Source organism: Anolis carolinensis, chromosome 2 (genome assembly GCF_035594765.1).
Source record: "Anolis carolinensis isolate JA03-04 chromosome 2, rAnoCar3.1.pri, whole genome shotgun sequence".
Lineage (NCBI taxonomy): Eukaryota > Metazoa > Chordata > Lepidosauria > Squamata > Dactyloidae > Anolis > Anolis carolinensis.
Window position 1 is genome coordinate 226,746,813 of NC_085842.1, and position 22,712 is coordinate 226,769,524.

Below are 22,712 nucleotides of genomic sequence, written 5' to 3' on the forward strand. Positions count from 1 at the left end.
ATTTGCAATTGCTCCCAAGCCCCATTTTATGCCAGTTACAAATCTTCATCACTGTCAGCTGTCCTCCTTAACCCGGGCGTTTCCTCATCACTTTCCTCGTCAGAGCTGGAACACCTCTGACTACGCCCAACAGCATCTCCAGCTGTGGATCCCGTCCCATCCCTCCAGCTAAACCATGGGTCTAATCCTGAAGGTCCCCATTCATCTTCTGTCCCATCATGGCCAGTGGCACCCACTTCCTCCCTTACCCGAGTCCAATCCATCTCATCCTCCTCTGAGCTAACCAGCCCCTCCTCCATTCTCTCCGTAAACCCTTCGAAAGACTCCTCGTCAGATGGTGCTGCAAATATGTCTCGCAGTCTTTTTCTCTCTCGCTCCTCGAGAGTATCTGACTCTCGAGGAGTCTTACGCCCACGTCTGTCAGTAACAGAGCCATGAGGCTCAATCATAACAACAGCCTTGTTTGGTTGGTCTGTTGTGACAATCGTATAACTACTACCCATTCCCGGGTTTTGTTGTTAAGTAAAAATGTCACATAAAGTACACATCTTCATTGTGCTAAATTCTTTGTTCACTATCAGTTTAGGACAGTAACCCATTTGGGAGAGTATCTCTCAAGAGTCAAAAACAAAACAAACACCATAGTGCACTGTCATTTCAAAGTGTGCGTATTCATAATTGATTCCTTAATATTATATATTCCTGGAGGCCCCATCTACACTACCATATAATCCATTTTTTGAATCCAGATTATCTGATTTGAACTGAATTATATGGCAGTGTCAATTTATATAATCCAGCTCAAAGCAGATAATCTGGATTCAATCACATTTCTATGAAACATCTCCGTATAAGCAGCCCTGTGTGAACTTTTGGCTTTGTGCTTTCTAAATTGATACTTGAAGTTAGTAATTAAGAATTGGGTCTGGGGTGAACTTTATGAGATCGGGACATGTGAGGTATTGGAAAACCCTCTCTGTAAGGACTCCCTCCCTTGCTTTCTGATTCTTTGAAAAGTGGAGATCTCAAGGTGCAATAATCCTATGAAATGTAGTTCTCTAGGGTGTCACTGTTGCTGACAGCATTATGGGTGAGATCATTGAGCTCGGGAACATGCAGTTTTCCACCCATACTGACAGAATCTGTTAGTCATGAAGTATGTTTCCAATATTTCCTGGCACATAAGACATGGGCATTTCAAGGCTTAAGACATTTATTTTAGCATTTAAGGGTTGAGGATGAAGGTCACACAGATTTTTTTTTCTGATGCTGCTGTTGCAACATAAGTAGTAAGAGGATGTGATGGTATAGGAAAACCATTGTGAGCCAAGTCTCAACATCAGTGAGGTTTGGATGTCTTTGTTTTTGCCAAGCTTATGAGGAGTTTGGGGTTTGCCATTACATACCACAACATTCTGACTTTTGTGCCATCACTGCTGTAGGCAGAAATATACATTGTCACAGGGAACTGTTTTCTATGAAGGTAAAGTAGTATTATACTCGTAGTCGTTTCTCTACAAGTATAAAGCTACTTGTCATAAAATCTCCCAGGATGCATGTAAAATAATTTAAAGGATTTAATTGGCATGACTCAATTCTATGGAATCCTGGGAGTTGTGATTTGGTGGAGAAGGCTAAAGAGTTTGGGACTATAGTATTAGTATTCTACAGCATTTCCTAAGAGACTGGTTAGCAATACTCAAATGTACTCTCAGACACAATTTAACTTCCTTTGCTCTTTCCGAGGAATATAATGTTCAAAGTTAGACTTAACATGTATAACTTGGATATTGGAGGCATTGTGGTTTAACTCCGATTCTTAAATTCAGCTGGAATCCTTCAAATTTTACTACTCCAAATCTATACCTTTATGATTAACCAGAAATATAGCTTTGCAATTGCCAGATGTTGATTTCTAACATATAGCTCAGTGTCTATGTAAGGAATTATTATTCTCTTTGGAGGGAAAAATCCACTCAATTCTGCATATTTCAAACTTGGGCCCAGTCCAAGTTTAAAATGCAGATGGTGATGATAATGATCTTTATGTGTAAGCCACCATTTCCCCAAAATTAGAATTCAGTATCTTATTTAAAGCAAGTAGAACATAGGATTAAACTGTACATAATATTAAAACAATTTAAGCGATAAAAAGATAAACATGGTTATTAAACAAATAAAAACAATGTAACACTCTCTATTCTGTTCTAAATGCATGCTGAAAAAAATCTCAGCCATTACCAAATGGGGCCATTGCCCTTTGGGTGAAACTGATCAGCCCACTGTGAAGAACATGTTGCTCTTCCTATTTCCACTTCTCCGAATTACAGCCCAAAAGTCTTTTTGGGAGTGATGGAAGTTGTATAGCTGTCAGACCCCTGGCTGCTGGGCACCAATAACCGTACACGGAGGCCAATCTCTATCTAATATCTTTATTAAGGAAATATTAAAAAGCAATAAAAACAAGTGAAGTATATAGTTCAGAAGCAGACCTTTCAATGAGGTCAAATATAGTCCAAAAATGTATTGTCCAATAAATGATATTAGAGTTCAAAGTTTTAATCTTGACCGAAACACACACTTTTGCCAAGCAATAGTGTGGGGAAATGTCAGAGTCTTAGAGTCCAATGAAGCTTGACAACAAGGCTGGAAATAAACTTGGTTCTTGGCTAGGTCCGTGACTAGAAACAAGGCAAAACGTGAAGCGTGGAGCAGGGTCCGTGGTTACACAGCAAGGCAAGGCAAAGGCTTGAAAGCTTGATCCGGGAAGCAAGGAACTGGGGTTACGAAGTCCACACACGATCTCTCTCCTGAAGCTGATCAATTGACTCCGCAAAGAATCTCCCGCGCCAAACACCTATATTGGGTCTCGTTTTCCCGCCAACAAATCTCTTTCCCTAGAGAACAAGAAGCGAAACCCAACTCTGTCCAGATGCAAGACTCCTTAGAATTTCCCAAGGGAAGCAGGCCTAATCAGCCTGTTGTTTGGCAGCGATCCGTAAACTCCTCCGTTGGGCCTCTCTGACTCCTCTGTCTCTAGAATAAGATTCCTTCCTGGGAAACGGAGGGGAGTTCTGCCCAAGGCCTGTTTTACTGAATTCTTGAGGGCAAACATCAACATCCGGCAGGTGAAGAGACTCCGGCTCTTGTTGAACCGGCGAAAACCCCATGTTTTCATCTTCATCTGCCACAATAGTACTAGGAACAGGACTACAGGGCCCATGAGGCATCACAATAGCATTGTCGAAGAACATGCAAATAGATAAAGAAGTAAAACTGATGATAGGAACAGAGCTAATATTTAATTTGAAATAAACGTACAGCTTATTATTTTCTGAACATAGCAAAGCATTAGAAGAGAATTTACATTATTTTCAAACACATTTTTCACTTAATATACTTTCTGGGACATTTTATCCTAAAGTTCATTTTTTGGGTATGCATTTTAAGCTCAAATATGCATTTCATTTACAATCTGGAAAATGTATCACAGACTTGAAGTGCAGAAACCAAAAGTTGATTACATTTCAGTTCATTTCTAAAGAGAAAAACAGGTCAGGATATTTTAAGATGGAGAGCAAACAACAGTGCTGAGAATCCCTGATCTGGATCTTAATTGATTTAACATACAAAGACTGGAATTTAACACTTTGTTACTGAGAGAAAGTAAATTCCTTTTAGTATCTGCTTTTAACAGAAGAAGTAGAGTTGCATGTGGTTCCATGGTTCTTTTTGGAGACTATTTAAACTTTTATACAGTGCAGCTGCTGGGGCATCAGTTTGAGGTAGAAGACTGACATTATTGGGGATTAGGTTTTCCTAATGCTTTTCTCTCATTCTGTGTTCTCACTTAAAAGCCCCTTCGTCACTGCCTCTACCCACGTTATGCAAATACTGTGAGAACAAACATTTTTTTTTTCAAAGTAGCCTCTATTGTTTTATTACATATAAGGAAGAGGGATATCTAAAAAAGAATCATGGAGTATACATAATGTGTACTTCCATCCTTAATTAGAGACTCCTTTGAACACAGTGTGGGAATGGTCTGTCTTGGGTGAAAAAAATAATTGCTTTTCTCTTTAATTTAAGGACTGTATAGCTACAAGAGTTACATCTGTGTTTGCCTTAGCATTCTAAATTTACAACGTGTTTTGCAACTGAGGTGGGTTTTGTGATAGTGATTTCAACAGACTTTGTATATAGAAAAGAACCGTCAGTCTCTAATCTCAAATTAGTAAACTATATAGGCTGGACTTGATTATATGTACACTAGAGGTGGGAATCCTGCAGCCCTCCAAAAAAGTTATTGGACACCAAATCCCAGCAGTTTTAGCCAACAGAGCCAATGATGAGTATTGCTGTACAGTTGCATGATAATTGATGGGGGGGAGATTAATTAAGAAGTGCTGCATAGTCAGACACACACTCCAGATACGAAGATACAGCTTTAAACAGTTTCAATGAGGAAGAAAAAACAGGAGGTGTCTAAGGAAACCACAATGGATGTCCAAAGAACTTTCATTTGAACTAAGATTTAAAAGAGATGTGTACAAGAAATAAAAAAAAGGGAAAAACCACCGAAGAGGAATTCAAACAAATAGCCAACATAGGTAGGAAGAAAGTTAGAAAAGTCAAAACACAGAACAAGCTCAGGCTGCAAGAAAAGTTGAAAACAATAAAACAACTTTCATTTTTTTTGTCCATGGCAAAAGAAAAAACTCTAAAATGAAAGACCAATTGCTTACAGGTGATGGTGAAATACTAACAGAAGACAGAGAAAAGGCAGCACTACTCAACACCTTCCTAGCCTTGGTCTTCTCCCAAAAGGTTAACCCTGCTCAACTTGGGGATAATGAAGCAGAGGATGCAGTAGGGCAGTGGTTCTCAACCTGTAGGTCGCCAAGTGTTTTGGCCTACAACTTCCAGAAATCCCAGCCAGTTTACCAGCTGTTAGTATTTCTGAGAGTTGAAGGCCAAAACATCTGAGGGGCCACAGGTTGAGAACCACTGTAGTAGGGGAAAGCAGCACAGAATAGATAAAGAGGCAGTACATGAATATCTGGCTAATCTAAATGAATCCAAGTCTCCAGGGTCAGATGAACTCCATCCAAGGACTGGCAGAAGTAAATTCAGAACCACTGGCAATTCTGAGAATTCCTGGAGAACAGAAGTTCTAGCAGACTGGAAGAAGGCAAATCCTGTCCACATTTTCAAAGGGGTGGGGGGTGGAAGACTTTAACAATTTCTACTAAGTCAGCCTGACATCACTAGGAAAGATTTTGGAGCAGATAATTGAGGCAGTCTGCACTATCTCAGGCCCCATCTACACTGACCATATCACACAGTTTCAAACTGCATTATATGTAAGTAAGTGTGGATGGGGCCATAGAAAGGAATGCCATTAACATGGATTTCTCAAAAACAAGTCATGCTAAATGAACCTTATCTCTCTTTTTTTGATAGTGTTACAAGCTTAGTGGATGAAGGGAATGCTGTGGATATAGCATATTTCTTTTTCAGTAAGTCTTTTGACAAGGTTCTCCATGACATTATTACAAAGATGCTAATTCAATTTGGGCTAGATAATGCTACTGTTACACTTCATTGGGAATTGATTGACTGGCCAAACCCCAAGCTTGCTTGCCAATGGCTCCTCCTCATTCTGGAGAGGACTGACCAGTAGGTTCTGTCCTGGGCCCACAGGGTTCTGTCCTAGGCCCACAGTTGTTCAACATCTTTACCAATGACTTGCATGGCACAATAGAAGGCATGCTGATCAAATTTTCACATGACACCAAATTTGGCGGGGGGGGGGGGGGGGTTACTAATACCCCAGAGAATAGGATCAGAATCTAAAATGCCCTTAACAGATTAGACAGTGGGGCCAAAACCAACAGAAAGAATGTCAACAGGGAGAAATGTATGGTACTACACAGGCAATAAAAAAAGAAATTCACAGATATAGGGTGGATGACACCTAGCTTGAAAGCAGTGTATGAGAAAGGGCTATAGGAGTCTTAGTGGACTACAAACTGAATATGAGTCAACAGTGTGATAAAGCCAATGCAATTCTAGGTTGCAAGCCAATGCAATTCTGTTCTGCTGTGGTCAGGTCTCACCTGAAATACTGTGTCCAGTTCTGGGCACCACAATTCAGGAAGGATATTGACAAGCTGGAAACGTGTCCAGAGAAAGGTGACCAAAATGATCAAAGGTTTGGAAACCAATCCCTATGAGGAGTGGCCGAGCTGGATGTGTTTAGCTTGGAGAAAAGAATGCTGAGAAGGGACATGACAACCATGTTTAGAAGGATGTCACATCAAGGAGAAGGCAAGTTTGTTTTCTCCTACCCTAGAGACTAGGACACAATGTAGCAATTGATAGCAATTAGTGGAAAAGAGATTCCACCTAAATGTTAGGGAAAATGTCCTGGCAGTAAGAACTGTTTGGCAATGGAATATGCTGCCTTGCAGGGTAGTAGAATCTACTTCTCCAGGAGTTTTTAGGCAGATGCTGGATGGTCATCTATTGGGGTGCTTTGATGGTGTGTTTCTGCACAACATGGTTGAACTGGATGGCCCTTTGGCCTCTTCCAATTCTATGATTTTAAATTATGTGACAGCTCTACACATTTAATTCTTCCCCAAAATGAATTTGTTAGCAGAGATTTGATTTATTCCTTCCCCACCCGTTCCCATTTGTTATATGCAAATAAAATGATTTAGAATTAATAAAAGGAATGATAATATTGCAGACCTCCAAGTCATAAGGGACATTTGAAATACTTAGCAACAAACATGTTAAGGCCTTTTCTGCCTATGCTGATCAAATGAGAGAAATAGCAACACTCTTTGATTTGTTAAGCATACGGAGTTGTGGGTCTTGCATGGGGATATGCTCTTTCAAGTCCTCTGCTGACCACACGATTTTCACAGAGTTTTAAAGGAAGAAATATGTGGAGGTGTTTTTGACAGTTTTTGCTCTCTGAAATGTAGTCTATATAGCACTTGGTGTTCATTGTGGTCTCCCATTCAAGTTTTGTTGTGTGTGTGTGGAGTGAGTTGAGAATCTGCAAATCGCTTCTGCTGTGAGGAAATTGGGACGTTGCCCAAGGGACGCCCAGATGTTTGATGTTTTACCATCCTTGTGGGAGGCTTCTCTCATGTCCCCGCATGGAGCTGGGGCTGACAGAGGGTGCTCATTCGCACTCTCCCCAGGTTGGATTCAAACCGGCAACCTTCAGGTCAGCAACCCAACCTTCAAGTCAGCAGTCCTGCCAGCACAAGGGTTTAACCCATTGCGCCACTAGGGCTCCATCCTATCCAAATAATAGCCCTGCTTAGCTTCCAAGATCATATGGGATCTGGTGCCTTTATGTGTTACTACTTCTAACATTCTCTGTAGCCCTGTTATTCATTCATGCCTTAGGTGACCTCTTGTGGTGAGACAAAGACATTGCAGTAACATGGTTGCATTGCAAGGTTTTGCCTTTCATGGAAAAATGACAAAGGAATTATTTCAAAATTGTTCCAGGCACTCCTTCTTGGGGCTCCCTCCACCCCCTGGCAAGTGTGTTTGGTTCTGAATGTATTTGGTCAAAGTCTTGACTTCAACTCTTTGGTTTGTGTATGTCATCAGGGGAAAGATTTCCAAACGATTACTGTGTGGCATTTTCTCAAAATAATAAGCCCCTAATTTCAGGCTGCTGTTGAGATTTCCATGTGCTGGCAATTTTTTTTTAATTTATTTTAGACATTGACCTCTTCTTTTTGAGTACACATTCAGAACAATAAGCAAGAAATCAACCTGCTTTATTCAATTGTCAGCAAATGAATTCTGCCAGTTCAAAATACTGAGTGTAAAGTATGTCATCCAAGCAGGTGTTCTTAAGCCTTAAGGTTCTATAATTGATTATCTGGTCGTCAAAAGTATTGGCATTAAAAGATAATGGCCCATCATGCTGGATGGAGCAGCATGAAATGGGAGATGGTTAATGGTAGGCATTTATAATGTCATCCTAGGCATGTCTGTCCAGAAGCAAGTCCTGTTGAGTTTAACTTACGTTTGGGTAAGTGTGCAGAGCCACTTCCTGGGAGTTAACGTGTGGCTCACCATTATCTGGCTGCTGGGGCGTTTGGGTTTTTACTCCAACCTATAAAGGATAAGAGCCCTAGCTCTGCCCACTGAATAGTTTCAGTACCTTGGATAATCTCTTCAAAATCTAGAATAAAATATGGAGTGGATTCCCTTCCTCACAGAGAGAGGAGCCATTGCCACCACTGTGGGGCAAGTCTTGTTGAAGTCAATGGGACTTAATTTTCAGCAATAAAATTCTGCTTCTACTAATACAAAAGTACACTAATTTTACACTAATTAAAAAAAATTAGTTTTATCATGTTGCAGAGCTACAGTACTGATATAAACAACGAACAGGGTTGGCCCACTTCACAGGATTGGCAATGCAACCAGACCTGAGGGCTTCATAAGTCCATACAAGAATAGCACATGTTGGGATATTCTTGGTTGTGCTTGTGTACAAAATACCCCCCATGCATCCACACTTCCCACTCTATGAGACTTTGGCCCTTGAAAAACCAAGATGCAGTGTAACCGCATGATATATAAATTATAAACATACAGAGTTTGGGATTTGTTGTTTATTCGTTCAGTTGTTTCAGACTCTTTGTGACCTCATGGACCAGCCCACGTTAGAGCTCCATGTCGGCAGTGGTCACCCCCAGCTCCTTCAAGGTCAAGCCAGTCCCTTCAAGGATACCATCCATCCATCTTGCCCTTGGTCGGCCCCTCTTCCTTTTCCCTTCCATTTTCCCCAGCATCATTCTCTTCTCCAAGCTTTCCTGTCTTCTCATTATGTGCTTCATCTTTGCCCCTAATATCCTTCTCTCCAGTGAGCAGTTGGGCATTATTTCCTGGAGTATAGAGTGGTTGGATCTTCTTGCGATCCAAGGCACTCTCAGGATTTTCCTCCAACACCACAGTTCAAAAGTGTCTATCTTCCTTCGCTCAGCCTCCCTTATGGTCCAGCTCTTGCATCCATAGGTTGCTACATGGAATACTATTGCTTTGACTATGCAGAGCTTCGTTGCCAGTGTGATATCTCTACTCTTCACCATTTTATCGAGATTGGTCATTGCTCTCCTTCCAAGAAGTAAAGTCTTCTGATTTCCTGGCTGCAGTCTGCGTCTGCAGTAATCTTCGTGCCTAGAAATACAAAATCTGCCACTCCCTCCACGTATTCTCCCTCTATTTGCCAGTTATTAATCAGTCTGGTTGCCATAATCTTGGTTTTCTCAATGTTCAGCTGCAACCCAGCTTTTGCCTTGGTTATAAGTCATTGCTCTCCTCCCAAAAAGTAAACATCTTCTGATTTCCAGGCTATAGTCTGTGTCTGCAGTAACCTTCATGCCTAGAAATACAATGATTTCTCCCTCTATTTGCCACTTATCAATCAGTCTGGTTACCATAATCTTGGGGTTTTTTATGTTTAACTGCAGCCCGGCTTTTGCACTTTCTTCTTTCACCTTGGTGCTAAAGCTCCTCAGCTCCTCCTCGCTTTCAGCCATCAGAGTGGTATCATCTGCATATCTAAGGTGGTTAATGTTTCTTCCCGCAATTTTAACTTCAGCCTTGGATTCATCAAGCCCTGTACGTCGCATATGTTCTGCATACAAGTTGAATAGGTAGGGTGAGAGTATACAGCCCTGCCGTACTCCTCTCCCAATCTTTTACTAGTCTGTTGTTCCGTGGTGTTACTGTTGCTACTTGGTCGTTATACAGTTTGAGATACTATCCACATTCACTGCTGAATCCCTTCGTACAGCATTTACTAGCTATTCTCCTAGCTTCCATTGTCCTGGCTTTGGGGAGTAACCTTAACTCTACTCTTAAACCAGCATACTTTTGGTTTCTATCCCAATAATTTCAATTATCCCCAAAAGAGGAGGAAAACAATTGTATAATAGGCCTCTTTTGACCCCAGCTGTCAACTAATAAAGCATAAAAGTAAAGCATTGTGTAATGCTCTATATGTTGTTCCAACTTAGTTTTAGCCACCAATGTCCAAATGTCTTTTACAGTTCAGTGCTGTATCTCATATTTTGTAGCCTTTGCACTGAACCAACATAGCAGAGCTATTGTATAATTGATACAAGATGATAAAGGCACAAAAACTTCCTGTTTGTGTCAGGCCTCTGGCAATGCTTACATTCCATAGGGACTGTTTTATATCTATTGCAGGGGATAACTATTTCAAATTGTCCTGACCAACAGCTGGGATTCATTCATAACATTAGTTTCACATATCTTTCAGGTTTTAAATACCATTGAAAATCCTGACCATCTCATTTAGGGCTGGCCTGTCATCTTTAAAGCTTCTTGTTTATCTAAGTAGTTCAGCTTGTTCGCTGAAGAAAGTTAACTTAATTCTCTTGAGTCATGAAGAAAACCAGTTCCAAAATATGACGTGAATTCAGTAAAGAGAGTTGACTGAATTGAAACTGGCATTCTGTGCACCAGCCTTGAGTTAGGTCATTTTGTTGCCTTGTTTTGGATATTTAGGCTACCTTGTTCACTAGAATTTGAATGTTAGACTCTATTTAAATATTAAATGTATGTATGGTGTTTGTTATTTGCCCTGTAATGAAGGGTTATAGCTTTATGGAAGAGCAAAAATAAAACATCCCCCCCCCCAGAAGGATTTCTTTCGTTGAGAACTTTCTAGCATTACAAACAATAAATCTGTTTATACCCAAATGTTAAATTAGTTTAACAATTTAGTTTAACAGAGAAGCCACTGAAATCCATAAGCATGTGGACAATTTCTACAGAAAGGAGGAAACCACAAAAATGAACAAAATCTGGATACCAGTATTAAAAAAAAACTCTAAAATCAGGATAGTAAATAAAGAACAACACTCAAAAACAGGGAAATTCCAGATATGAATCAATCAAGGCCAGCTAACTCCCCAGGTAGGAAGCAGACAGGCCTTGAAGGTGCAAGGTTTTTCAATGCTACTCAAGCTGGCCAATTGCAACATTCACACATGACTCAAACAGACAAGAGTTCATTCTCCGACCCTGGACATTCCACAGATATATAAACCCCACTTGCCAACAGACCTCACAACCTCTGAGGATACGTGCCATAAATGTGGGTGAAACGTCAGGAGAGAATGTTTCTGGAACATGGCCACATGGCCTGAAAAACTCACAGCAACCCAGTGATTCCAGCCATGAAAGCCTTCAACAACACATTAAAATTGTTTTATTTGTATTCCCTAGGTAAATTTTCCTGTCTTCTTTCATTGGATGTTTAAACTATATTTTAAAATTCGGAACCAAAGTTGCAGTGAAACGCACAGTGGAAAGCCATGAGAGTGCTGACAGAATTAAAGTGCGCTACTGGGATTTGAAAGATACTGGATGAGACTGGACTAGCAGTTTGACCTCAGCCTTGCCTATTTCAAATGGTTGTTGTGTGAATAAATTTGGGAAGAGGAGACCCATATATGGCATCTTGAGTGCATTTGAGAAATTGAGTATAAATGCCATTGATAAATAAGCTCAGATGCGCAAATATGTATATATTATTATCCTTTGTTCAAAGGATCTGGAAGAGATGGGAGGAGAGAACATGTTGGCTTCCTTTGGTTCATAAAGACAATACCAGTTTAGAACATAGAAAATATGCAAGAAAAATCAGAGTTAAACTATTTATTTTAGTGTTTTTTTTCTGTGTCGGGAGCAACTTGAGAAACTGCAAGTTGCTTCTGGTGTGAGAGAATTGACCGTCTGCAAGGATGTTGCCCAGGGGATGCCCGGATGTTGATGTTTTATCATCCTTCTCTCATGTCCCCGCATGGGGAGCTGGAGGTGACAGAGGGATCTCACCTGCTCTCCTCGAATTCAAACCGATGACCTATCGGTCAGCAGTCCTGCCGGCACAAGGGTTTAACAAACACCCTTTTAAGCAAATCTTCCTTTTCCCTTTTCTCAGTTCATGTTGTGTTTTTTTTTTATTACGTGCTATTATTTTGGCAGCCTCCACTCATTCTTTCCAGCTTTGCTCCACTGATTTCTTGTCCAAGTGAAACAAACATTTTCTTTTTCTTCTCTCTCTTTTTTTGTAATTCATGAAAAGTGCTGATCCTTTTTTCGTGTTCCAAAGAAAGGGAAGAAATGTTTTGGAACATGGCGTAGTTTCGAATAGTAGACTCCCAGCGGTGGGTGGATTGGAAGAGGCAGACACATTCCTTGGTCACCAGACAATCTCTGACCCCATAAGCATAATAAGATGTGTAATGTGTTGGAGATACTTCATCTGTTTGTTGGAGAACATTACCAATGGATTTTTATATGTATACAATATGGAATGAGACTATGCCATTGCTATGTGTGGATGAGTTAAACCAGGAGATTCACACATTTGGAGTATGTTCTTTTTCATGGATAATCCTTTCTGCATCAGTTGGTCTGCAAAGACACCTCTGTTCATCTGCTCCACATGTGTTTTAAACAGAGCTTGGGATAGTTATGGTTTTGGAAGAATCTTCCAGCCAACGTGACCACTGAGAGATTTTGTTGGATTTCAAATCCCCAAATCTCCCAGTAGTTTTTCCAAGCTCTGGCTTGAACTTTGTATAAAGCCTGCAACATTCTCTATGTGATTTCACATTCCAGGAGAATTATCTGTCATGGCTGTCTTTCAAGCATTCTCTTTGCCATTGCTGAACCTCTCTCACGCTAAGAACTAAAAATCATTCCAGGTTGTCATGGTTTGCAAAGGCACTGTGGTGTGTGTGTTAACTGGAAAATGAAGTGCATGAAGCCGATTGGCTGAACCTGCAAAAACCTGGGGATTGATTTGATACTGTTTCTATTCTGCTGCTGCAGAACCAGTTTGGACACGTTTTTCAGTGCTGACTGAGCACTGCTGGGGAAGGGAGCTGTGTACTCAGAGAGGCCTTGCTATTTTGAAGCCTGTTTGCTGCTGAGAAAAGAGGGTGAAGAACCAGGACTGTATTCTTTGAAGCAGATTTGTGGACTGAGAAATGATTGTTTATGACTGTGGACTTCTTTAAGTGATTAGAGGGACCATTGTAAATACAGTAGAGTCTCACTTATCCAAGCCTCGCTTATCCAAGCCTCTGGATTATCCAAGCCATTTTTGTAGTCAATGTTTCCAATATATCATGATATTTTGGTGCTAAAATTGTAAATACAGTAATTACAACATAACATTACTGCGTATTGAACTACTTTTTCTGTCAATTTTGTTGTATAACTTGATGTTTTGGTGCTTAATTTGTAAAATCATAACCTAATTTGATGTTTGATCATCTTTTCCTTAATCACTCCTTATTATCCAAGATATTCGCTTATCCAAGCTTCTGCCGGCCCGTTTAGCTTGGATAAGTGAGACTCTACTATACTACTGTTTTACTATTGATCTCTTGGAATCAATAAAGTTCCTGTATTTTTTGTTCTACAACCTGAGGGCATGTTAGTATTCTGCGGGTGACTCTGGATCGCGGGCACATGCAAGAGCTTCCATTTATCATCATCAATCCGTAATACAAGTTAGAGGAGTCTCTTTGTTGGGCCTTTTGTCCCGCAGTCAGCTCCAGGTTTATTTGAAGATGACAATTGTATCTGATAACAATTTGCCGTAATGTTCTGGACCAGGCACCAAACAGTGCTTGAAAGGCTGGGGCATATTTCTTTTATAATGAAGGTCTGTGGTCGCTGTCACCAGAGAGCTATGGAACAGTGGCTTACAGAATTTGCTCAAAGATGCCAGTGACAGCGAACACTCTGAAAACCCGTGGTTTAAGGCATCCTTGTGGCAGAATAATGTTGTAGCATAGACCACAACATTATTCTGCCATTTTAGATCCAACTAAATAACTCTACTAAAATTATGAGTAAACATAACACCATATTTAGTAAAATAAATACAGTTTCCTGTCGACATTGGACTTGGTTGCAGTGAGTTTTCCGGGCTGTATGACCATGTTCCAGAAGTATTCTCTCCTGATGATTCTCCCACATCAACGGCAGGCATCCTCAGAGGTTGTGAGGTCTATTGGAAACTAGGCAAGTAGGGGTATATTCGTACCTGTGAAATGTCCTGGATGGGAGAAAGAATTCTTGTCTGTTTGAGGCAAGTATGAATGTTGCATTTGGCCAGCTTGATTAGCATTAAATAGCCTTGCAGCTTCAAAGCATGGCTGCTTTCTGCCTGGGGACATCCTTTGTTGGAAAGTGTTAGCTGGCCTTGGATTTTTTTTCTTGTCTGGAATTCCCCCGTTTTCTAAGTGTTCTTTATTTACTGTCCTGATTTTAGAGGGTTTTTTAAATACTGGTAGCCAGATTTTCATGATTTCATTTTCATGGTTTCCTCTTTTCTGTTGAAATTGTCCACATGCTTGTGGATTTCAATGGCTTCTCTGTGTAGTCTGACATAATGGTTGTTAGAGTGGTCCAGCATTTCTGTGTTCTCAAATAATATGTTGTGTCCAGGTTGGTTCATCAAATGCTATGCTATGGCTAACTTATCTGGCTGAGTTAGTTTGCAGTGTCTTTCATGTTTCTTGATTCGTGTCTGGGCACTGTGTTTTGTGGTCCCTATATTGACTTGTCTACGGCTGCGTGGTATATGGGTAGATCCTTGCAGAGAAGCCATTGAAATCCACAATTCTGGGTTTGTAGTTTGCTGAGGCCCAGGACTTGTCTGGCTGGGCTGTTTAAAGGCCCCTCCCTAAAGTGGATTTAAAGTGGATCCAAGCTCTAGCATAATGAGGTCCTTAGTTAACTAGTTAAATATTTATCCTCCATATTATCTTGAGTAGTATGCAGTAGAGGAGGAAGGAGGAAGAGTAGTCTTGGTCAGTCATAACTAGACTCATTTGTCTGTGCTGCATTGATATAGAAAACAAAAGGCCCCTCAATTGGTTGCTACTGAATAGTTTTGAGAAGAAGAAAATGAAGCCATTGAAATGACATTTTAAATTCCAAAGTGCATTGTGTGTCCAAGTATTGTTCAGCTAAACGGAGATCTAAAATTGATTAGCACTTTGCAGGCAAACTATTCTTTCTCACTGTTAATTGTGTAAATCTGAGAGGAAGGGAAAGGCACATTCCCATCTCATACGGTAATAAGGAGAATGAATCATGTTTCTAAGGACAGTTGGAAAAAGTCCTTAAGTCAGTATTAACATTTCTGTTAAAAGGCATTTTTGATATCGGGGTGGGGGCTTGTTAAATGTTGTTTCTATTCTTGTCCAGTTAAATCATGAGTCAGAATCATATGACTCCCCAGATATTGTCAAACTCCAAGTCTTGCCAGTCCTAAGTAATAAAGTCAACACTGGGGAAGGCTGGAAGCTGAAGTCTGACAACATTTAGAGGGCTGTGTGATTTTCACCCCTATATTAAATATTGTGTTTTCCTCATATCAAACATCGCTTGTTTTTCAATGTGGAAACAAAATTCTTTCTCAATTATATCGGAATATTCATGACTTTCATCACAGTTGTGCAATGTTTAATATAGTTTAGAAATACAGAAGTGATTTAGGACATTGCCACACCATGGTCTAATAGCACGTTTAAGCACCACAAACACATTTTCGTTGAAAGCTAGAATGTGCCAGTACAGTCCTTCTTCCGATGATATGATTCCCCTAATAGGGCCCTCTACATACAGATTGTGCTATCTGCTTATTACACCATCTGGTAGACAACTCTTCTCAAGCTGTATTGTGTCCTTCATTGGCCATAAACCAGCCCTACTCCCTTTAAAAAAAATGGAAAAACTGTCCAATTTCAAGATTTGGGTCTTTATCACGAGAGTCTGCCCTTTTGGGTTTTTGTTACTGCATCATATGGTTGATATAGTAACGCAGTTTATATATACATTTCTCCATACCTTCTATTGTAATCCATATGGACAATTTTTTTATTGTGTCAGAAGCGACTTGAGCACATTGTCGTTGTTTACTTGTTCAGTCTCTTCCAACTCTTCGTGGACCAGCCCACGCCAGACCTCTCTGTCACCACCCGCATCTCCTTCAAGGTCAAGCCAGTCATTTCAAGGATACCATCCTTCCATCTTGCCCTTGGTCGGCCTCTCATCCTTTGTTCTTCCATTTTCCTCAGCATCATGATCTTCTCCAATGACTTCTCATGATGTGGCCAAAGTACTTCATGTTTGCCTCTAATATCCTTCCCTCCAGTGAGCAGCCAGGCATTATTTCCTGGAGTATGGACTGGTTGGATCTTCTTGCAGTCCAAGAAGAAGTAGTCCTCAGAGCCAAACTTTGTTTAGGAGTGCTGTGGGGAGCAGAACAACAAGGATTCCTCTTGGTGACAATATTTGTCAGTTTGGATACTGTGCACCACACCACAATTAAAGGTGTATGTCCACATTCAAAAGGCAATCCAAGTTGACAAATCAGTGCTTTAAGCATGTGTTTGAATGTAGCTGAACACATAACCCAGTAATTTTTCAAAAAATATCTTTGTAGTATATTCCCCATTAAGGGAATGCTTTAAAAACAGAAAAGTAAAGCATTGTCCAGATACCTTGGAGGGGGGGGGGGGGGATGAACAGCGTGAAAGTGGAAGTACAGTAGAGTCTCACATATCCAACACTCGCTTATCCAATGTTCTGGATTATCCAATGCATTTTTGTAGTCAATGTTTTCAATATATCATGATATTTTGGTGCTAAATTCATAAATACAGTAATTACTACATAGCAGGCTCGGGCTGTGGCGCAGGCTGGAGAGCAGCTGCAATGAATCACTGCAATTAATCACTCTGACCAGGAGGTCATGAGTTCGAGGCCCACTTGGAGCCTATGTTTGTCTTGTCTTTGTTCTATGTTAAAAGGCATTGAATGTTTGCCTATATGTGTAATGTGATCCGCCCTGAGTCCCCTTCGGGGTGAGAAGGGCGGAATATAAATGCTGTAAATAAATAAAATAAATAGATTACTGCGTATTGAACTACTTTTTCTGCCATATTTGTTGTCTAACATGATGTTTTGGTGCTTCATTTGTAAAATCATAACCTAATTTGATGTTTAATAGGCTTTTCCTTAATCCTCCTTATTATCCAACATATTCGCTTATCCAACATTCTGCCGGCCCGTTTATGTTGGATAAGTGAGACTCTACTGTAGTGGCAATGCAGCAAGAGGCCCTCTCTTTCTGCTCATTAGATAGTGAATAGTAGCAACTTGAGAACATGGAATTGGAGCAAGTAAAGGTAAAGTTAAAGGTTTTCCCCTGACTTTAAGTCTAGTCATGTCCAACTCTCCATTTCTAAGCCAAAGAGACAGCGTTGCTCATCTCCATTTCTAAGCCAAAGAGACAGCTTTGCCCCTAGACACCTCCAAGGTCATGTGCCCAGCATGACTGCATGGAGTGCCGTTATCTTCCCGCTGAAGTGGTAACTATTGATCTCACATTTTGCATGTTTTCGAACTGCTAGGTTGGCAGAAACTGGGACTAACAGCAGGAGCTCACCCCACTCCCCAGATTCAAACCACCAACCTTTGGTAAGCAAGTTCAGCAGCTCGGTGGTTTAACCCGCTGCGCCACCAGGGACACTCACAATAGCTTGTGGTTCTCTGAATCTCATTGCTGCAGAACTAGTGACTTGTCACACCACCGCCACCAGAACAAAACACTTTCAAGATGCTATTCATGAGTTTCCTCTGTGCATTAAAAAGGGTAGCCAAATAGTGAGGGGGAAAGTAGAATGCCACTGCTTTGAAACAACATTGTGTTATAATTAACATTAGCTACTCATTGTTCACCAGCCACAAATGCACACTCAAACCCTCATGCAATAATCTCCTTAGTTAACAAAGCCTCTGACAAAAAAGCTGCTCTTTATAAAGACGTTTTACACCTTCTCTGTCACTCCTTTTACTATCTATCCTCAGCTGAACTAGAGGTTTTTGGAGAAGGGATGGCATTGAAAGGGTGGTGAACGAGTGCTAGAATTTTGGTGCTGGGTAACAGCAGCTTGTAATAAATAGCTGATCCAACTGTAACCATATGCACCTGACTGCAGCAATCCAGATAAATAGAAGGCACCTCCAAAAATCTCTTGGTGAGCATTTGTGAACAGCAGAAAAGAAAAACAGGGAATGCAGATGTGTCTGCTTTGCCAGCCACAACCATCTGATTGAAAAAGTATAGATCTATATATGTGAACACCAATATGGAAACTGTGTTGTTGAAGGCTTTCGTGGCTGGAATCACTGGGTTGCTGTGAGTTTTCCAGGCTGTATGGTCATGTTCCAGAAGCATTTTCTCCTGACGTTTCACCCATATCTATGGCAAGCGGAGGTCTCACAACCTCTGAGGATGCCTGCCATAGATGTGGGCGAAACGTCCAGAGAGAATGCTTCTGGAACATGACCATACAGCCTGGAAAACTCACAGTAACGCAATATGGAATTTGTCAAAAAAAGGTGGAGGAGATTTTTAAAAACATTCATCTCTGGATGCAACTTGAAAGAAGCCTTCAGGTGGTCTCTAGAAAATTCAAAATGTTTTATTTATTTATGCAAGGCTTCTCTGACAAGTGTTTCATTTCCTATGGCCATATTGTTAGTTCTAGATGAAAAACTTGCTGAAGGACAGCTCTTCTTTTTCTGTGATCAAGGAACATATTCCTGTTTTTTTCCAGAATATTTCTTCCTCAGATACCAAATTTTCCATTAAATAAGTGATGACCCAGAACACATTAACTTTTTAAATTGAGATATATTCATAAATTGCACTTCCAATTTATGGTTGCTCTGTGGGTAAAAAATACAGAGGTGAAATGGTAAACTTCAAGGTGTAGGACATGTTTATTGAATGCAGCATTTTGGAAGGTAGCTAGGTGATCTGCTAATGTTTTGTGATCTCAGCTTCAGACATAGTTGCTATTTAACTTTGAATGGATCTTTAACCGAATGTTTAATACTGTTTATATTTAATTCTGTTTTAATATTTGCATAATTCTCTATTTTAAATGGTATACTAATGCTGCTTTTATGTTAAGCCTCTTTGAGTCTTCTCCTTTGGGAGAGATAAAGCGGGGTATAAATAATAATAATAATAATAATAATAATAATAATAATAATAATAATAATAATAATAATAATAATATGTTTTACTCTGTAACTCTTCAGATGCTTTGTGTACCTTAATTCGCAAAGCTGTTATAAAGCTAAAAGGGGAACAAAACTTTATGCATTCCACTGATGTCCTTGAAGAAAGTGCAAGGTGATTTGTATATACAAAAAATAATATATTTCTCTTTATCCTTTCTAGGTGCCTTTATAATTTGCTGGACTCCGGGATTAGTCTTGCTGCTCCTTGATGTTTGCTGCCCACAGTGCAATGTCTTGGCATATGAAAAGTTCTTCTTGTTGCTTGCCGAATTCAATTCTGCCATGAACCCCATCATCTACTCTTATCGGGACAAGGAAATGAGTGCTACTTTCAAACAGATTCTTTGTTGCCAGCGTACCGAAAATGCCAATGGCCCGACGGAAGGCTCTGACCGTTCTGCCTCTTCGCTCAATCACTCCATCTTGACTGGAGTACACAGTAATGATCACTCTGTGGTTTGAAAAAGGAAATAGACAATTTTAAAAAAGAAAACAAAGCCTGCACTTGTGAATTTAGTGCCCAGTGGAAAACGTCTGGTGCAGCTATTGACACCATTGTTGGAAGTCTTTGAAGCAGAGAAAACAACACACTTAAAAGTTCTTCTTAATCACTAATGGATGATCCTTATTCAAACATGAAACATCCATGAAACTGTTCAGGCTAAAACACCTCATGTGTGGGTTTGGAGTTTTGACATTTGTTTTGTGAGAGTGGAAAATGAGCTTCTCATCCCAAGAAGCTGACAAACCCTTGGGGAAGACATTTTAAACTACTTTAACTAGCCTTCATCATCTGATACTTTGTGATGGTCCTAACTGAATTCATCTCCAATTAATAAGCTTAATAGCTGCTTCACTGCCTTTTCATTTTCATTTAATAATTATCCCCATCAGCATGCTTTTTGATGGACATTTTGTGGGCAAGGAGAGAACCTGTTATAGCTTTCATGTTTATTTACAATGCCAGTAACAATTAAAAACTTTTTTCACTAGCAACATAGTGTTCAGGAACAGGTATGGTGTGTGTACGCAGCCATGCCTGATTCTCACATGGAAATTAATAGGACCTAAAAGTGTTGATGTTTAACTCTTTTTTAAAGTTAAGAGTGGAACAATGTTATACAGACTGGAAGACCCAATTTTCTCATGGGCTTAATCCTTTATGTGGGCTATAAAGAGCCACATTTCCTAGGGGACAAAATACTGTGTGTTTTAAGACTTACTTGTGGTGTTGAGTCTCTTGGCTAAAAGGATTTTGGTTTTGGCCAAAAGTAGCATTTTTTACTGTCTTGTTCCAAGGGAAGCTTTTTCATATCTGTTCATTCCAGTGAGAGCTTGGTTATGTATGCCCAGTGTAAGTATTTGGTACAGTTCGGGGAAGGGGCGCACGATCCCACTCAAAACTGTGACATGATTGGGAGAGATGTTGTTCCAGTTTCAAATGCTGGAGATAAGGAAGTCATCTCTTTTTTTACCTTTTCATTATTTTTAAAATACAAAGCCTTTATAGATTCCAAAGCTGTCTACTTCTCCCTGCCCCACAAGTATATGAACCCAAGGCCATGCCTGTTGCTCCATTTGCTCCAATGTTGGCAAAGACAGGGTTTGGAGGACCTTGTTTCTTTATTACCCTCATGGGCAGCAGCCTTTTTTAAAAAAGGAAAACACCTCCTGAAACCCAATGAACCTCTTTCCCCCTCTTTAAAATAACATATATACTAATTTATAAGTCAACCTCATGTATAAGTCGAGTGCAAGTTTTGGGACCAAAATTTTGGATTTTGATATGACCCATGGATAAGTTGAGGAACTTTCCACAGGGAAGGGAAAGCACCAGTGCTACCTCAGGAGGCCAGATGTCCAACTGCCATTTCCGACCCAGGCATTCAGAAAGGCAATAAGCGCCATCACAATGGAGCTTTACTGGTGTGGTTCACCTGTATTGGACTGGTATGGCACTTCCTTTAGGTTTTCCTGGCATGGACTAAGTGCTTCCCCTTTGCCATATTTCTCAGAAAAAGGAAAAAAAAAATCTTTTTTTATAAGGGTTGAGGTACTTTGACTAAAATTTCTAGACAAATGCTTGAGATACACAAATACATGAATACACAAATACATAATCATAATAGCTGCCTCAAATTTGCTACTAAAAATACAGTGGCTGATTTGAAGTCCTATTTTATATCCGCCCTAAATTTTTGTTAGCATCCAAGTGTGTGCTGAAAGTACACATTTCTAGGTTGTTGTATTATTTTTTGGTTTTGTAGAGGCAACCATATAATCATTGCAATTGAAATGCATTTGTCTTCAATTCCTGCAAAACAATCTGGGATTTAGAAAAGTGGCTTTAATACAAAGCTCTTTTCTTCATTAACTTTTTATGTTTAAAGGTGTGTATATTGATGGCTGAGGATATTTTTTTAAAGAAGGAAACTGAGATGGTTGCAATAATTGCGCAGTGTGCTGCTTCAACGGTAACTTTGTGGTGGTCCTCTTCTGTGCTGAAAATCGTCCTGTGTTGGAAAGAGCCCTTGCTTGGAACTGAGTCATCATTTTAGTGCTCTGGAATAATGGAGAAAAAAACTGAGACAATATTGTTTTTGTGTGAGTAGAGTATGTAGTTTTTGAAGGCTAATGTATAGCAATGTCAAAAGGGTAAAGAGTATGTATAAAGACAGACTATTTAGTAATGTACGAAATGCTAAGTTGAAGATAAGAGAGTAGCGTGGCTAGTCCCACAAGGAGATGTTCAAAAAAAAACCTGCCAGTTAACCTAAAATTCACATAACAATGAATATTTCATGAATTCCTTATCAAAATTAAAATCAGTGGACCCATTATCCTTTACTCATGTAATAAAAGAGAGGTCAGAAGGTTGGAATTTTTAAAAATACCCTAAATGCTAAGCCACTAATAAAGTTTTCTCAATGAATATTTAATCTTTGGTGTGTGTGTGCCTTCAACATTTATCAGATCTGTAATACTTTAAAGGATGTGTTTTAGCTGTGGGTTTTCCTTCCTTCCTTCCTTTTCCTTCCTTCCTTCCTTCCTTCCTTCCTTCCTTCCTTCCTTCCTTCCTTCCTTCCTTCCTTCCTTCCTTCCTTCCTTCCTTCCTTCCTTCTTTTTTAGCTTTCTCAGATTCCACCTTGAACATACACTGCAATTTCTTGCTGAGCAAATAAAGGAATCTCACTTCTGTTACTACATACACTGGTTCAATTTTGTGTTCTTTCCCCTGCCCCCCCCCCCCCCCCAAACATCAGCAGGAGCCTTGTTTATTGCACATTTCGCTAACTGACTTAGGCTATACAATCCCTTAGGCTATACAATCCTCTTGATTGCAGATGAACACTTACGTTTCACGAGTAGGGCCTCATTAGCTCCAGAGTACCTTTGCCTGAACCAATGGTTCCTCATAACATTGTGCCTCCTCCTTTACCAGGTTAATAGCTCCAACCAGACCCCCAAATGTTGCAATGTTTCTGCTAACCAAATTATTCAGTAGCAGAGGGGAC

General features: G+C 40.1%; 1 protein-coding gene across 1 annotated transcript in view; it reads left to right on the forward strand.

The window, feature by feature from the left end:
• The window catches only part of lpar1 (lysophosphatidic acid receptor 1), a 70,610-nt gene extending 48,474 nt beyond the window's left edge, over window positions 1-22,136 (forward strand). Inside the window, exon 4 of the mRNA XM_003227186.4 lies at window positions 19,358-22,136. Coding sequence (XP_003227234.1) covers window positions 19,358-19,659 — 302 coding nt within the window. The 3' untranslated portion in view covers window positions 19,660-22,136. The remainder of the gene's footprint in view (window positions 1-19,357) is intronic.
• The last annotated feature ends 576 nt before the right edge of the window (window positions 22,137-22,712 follow it).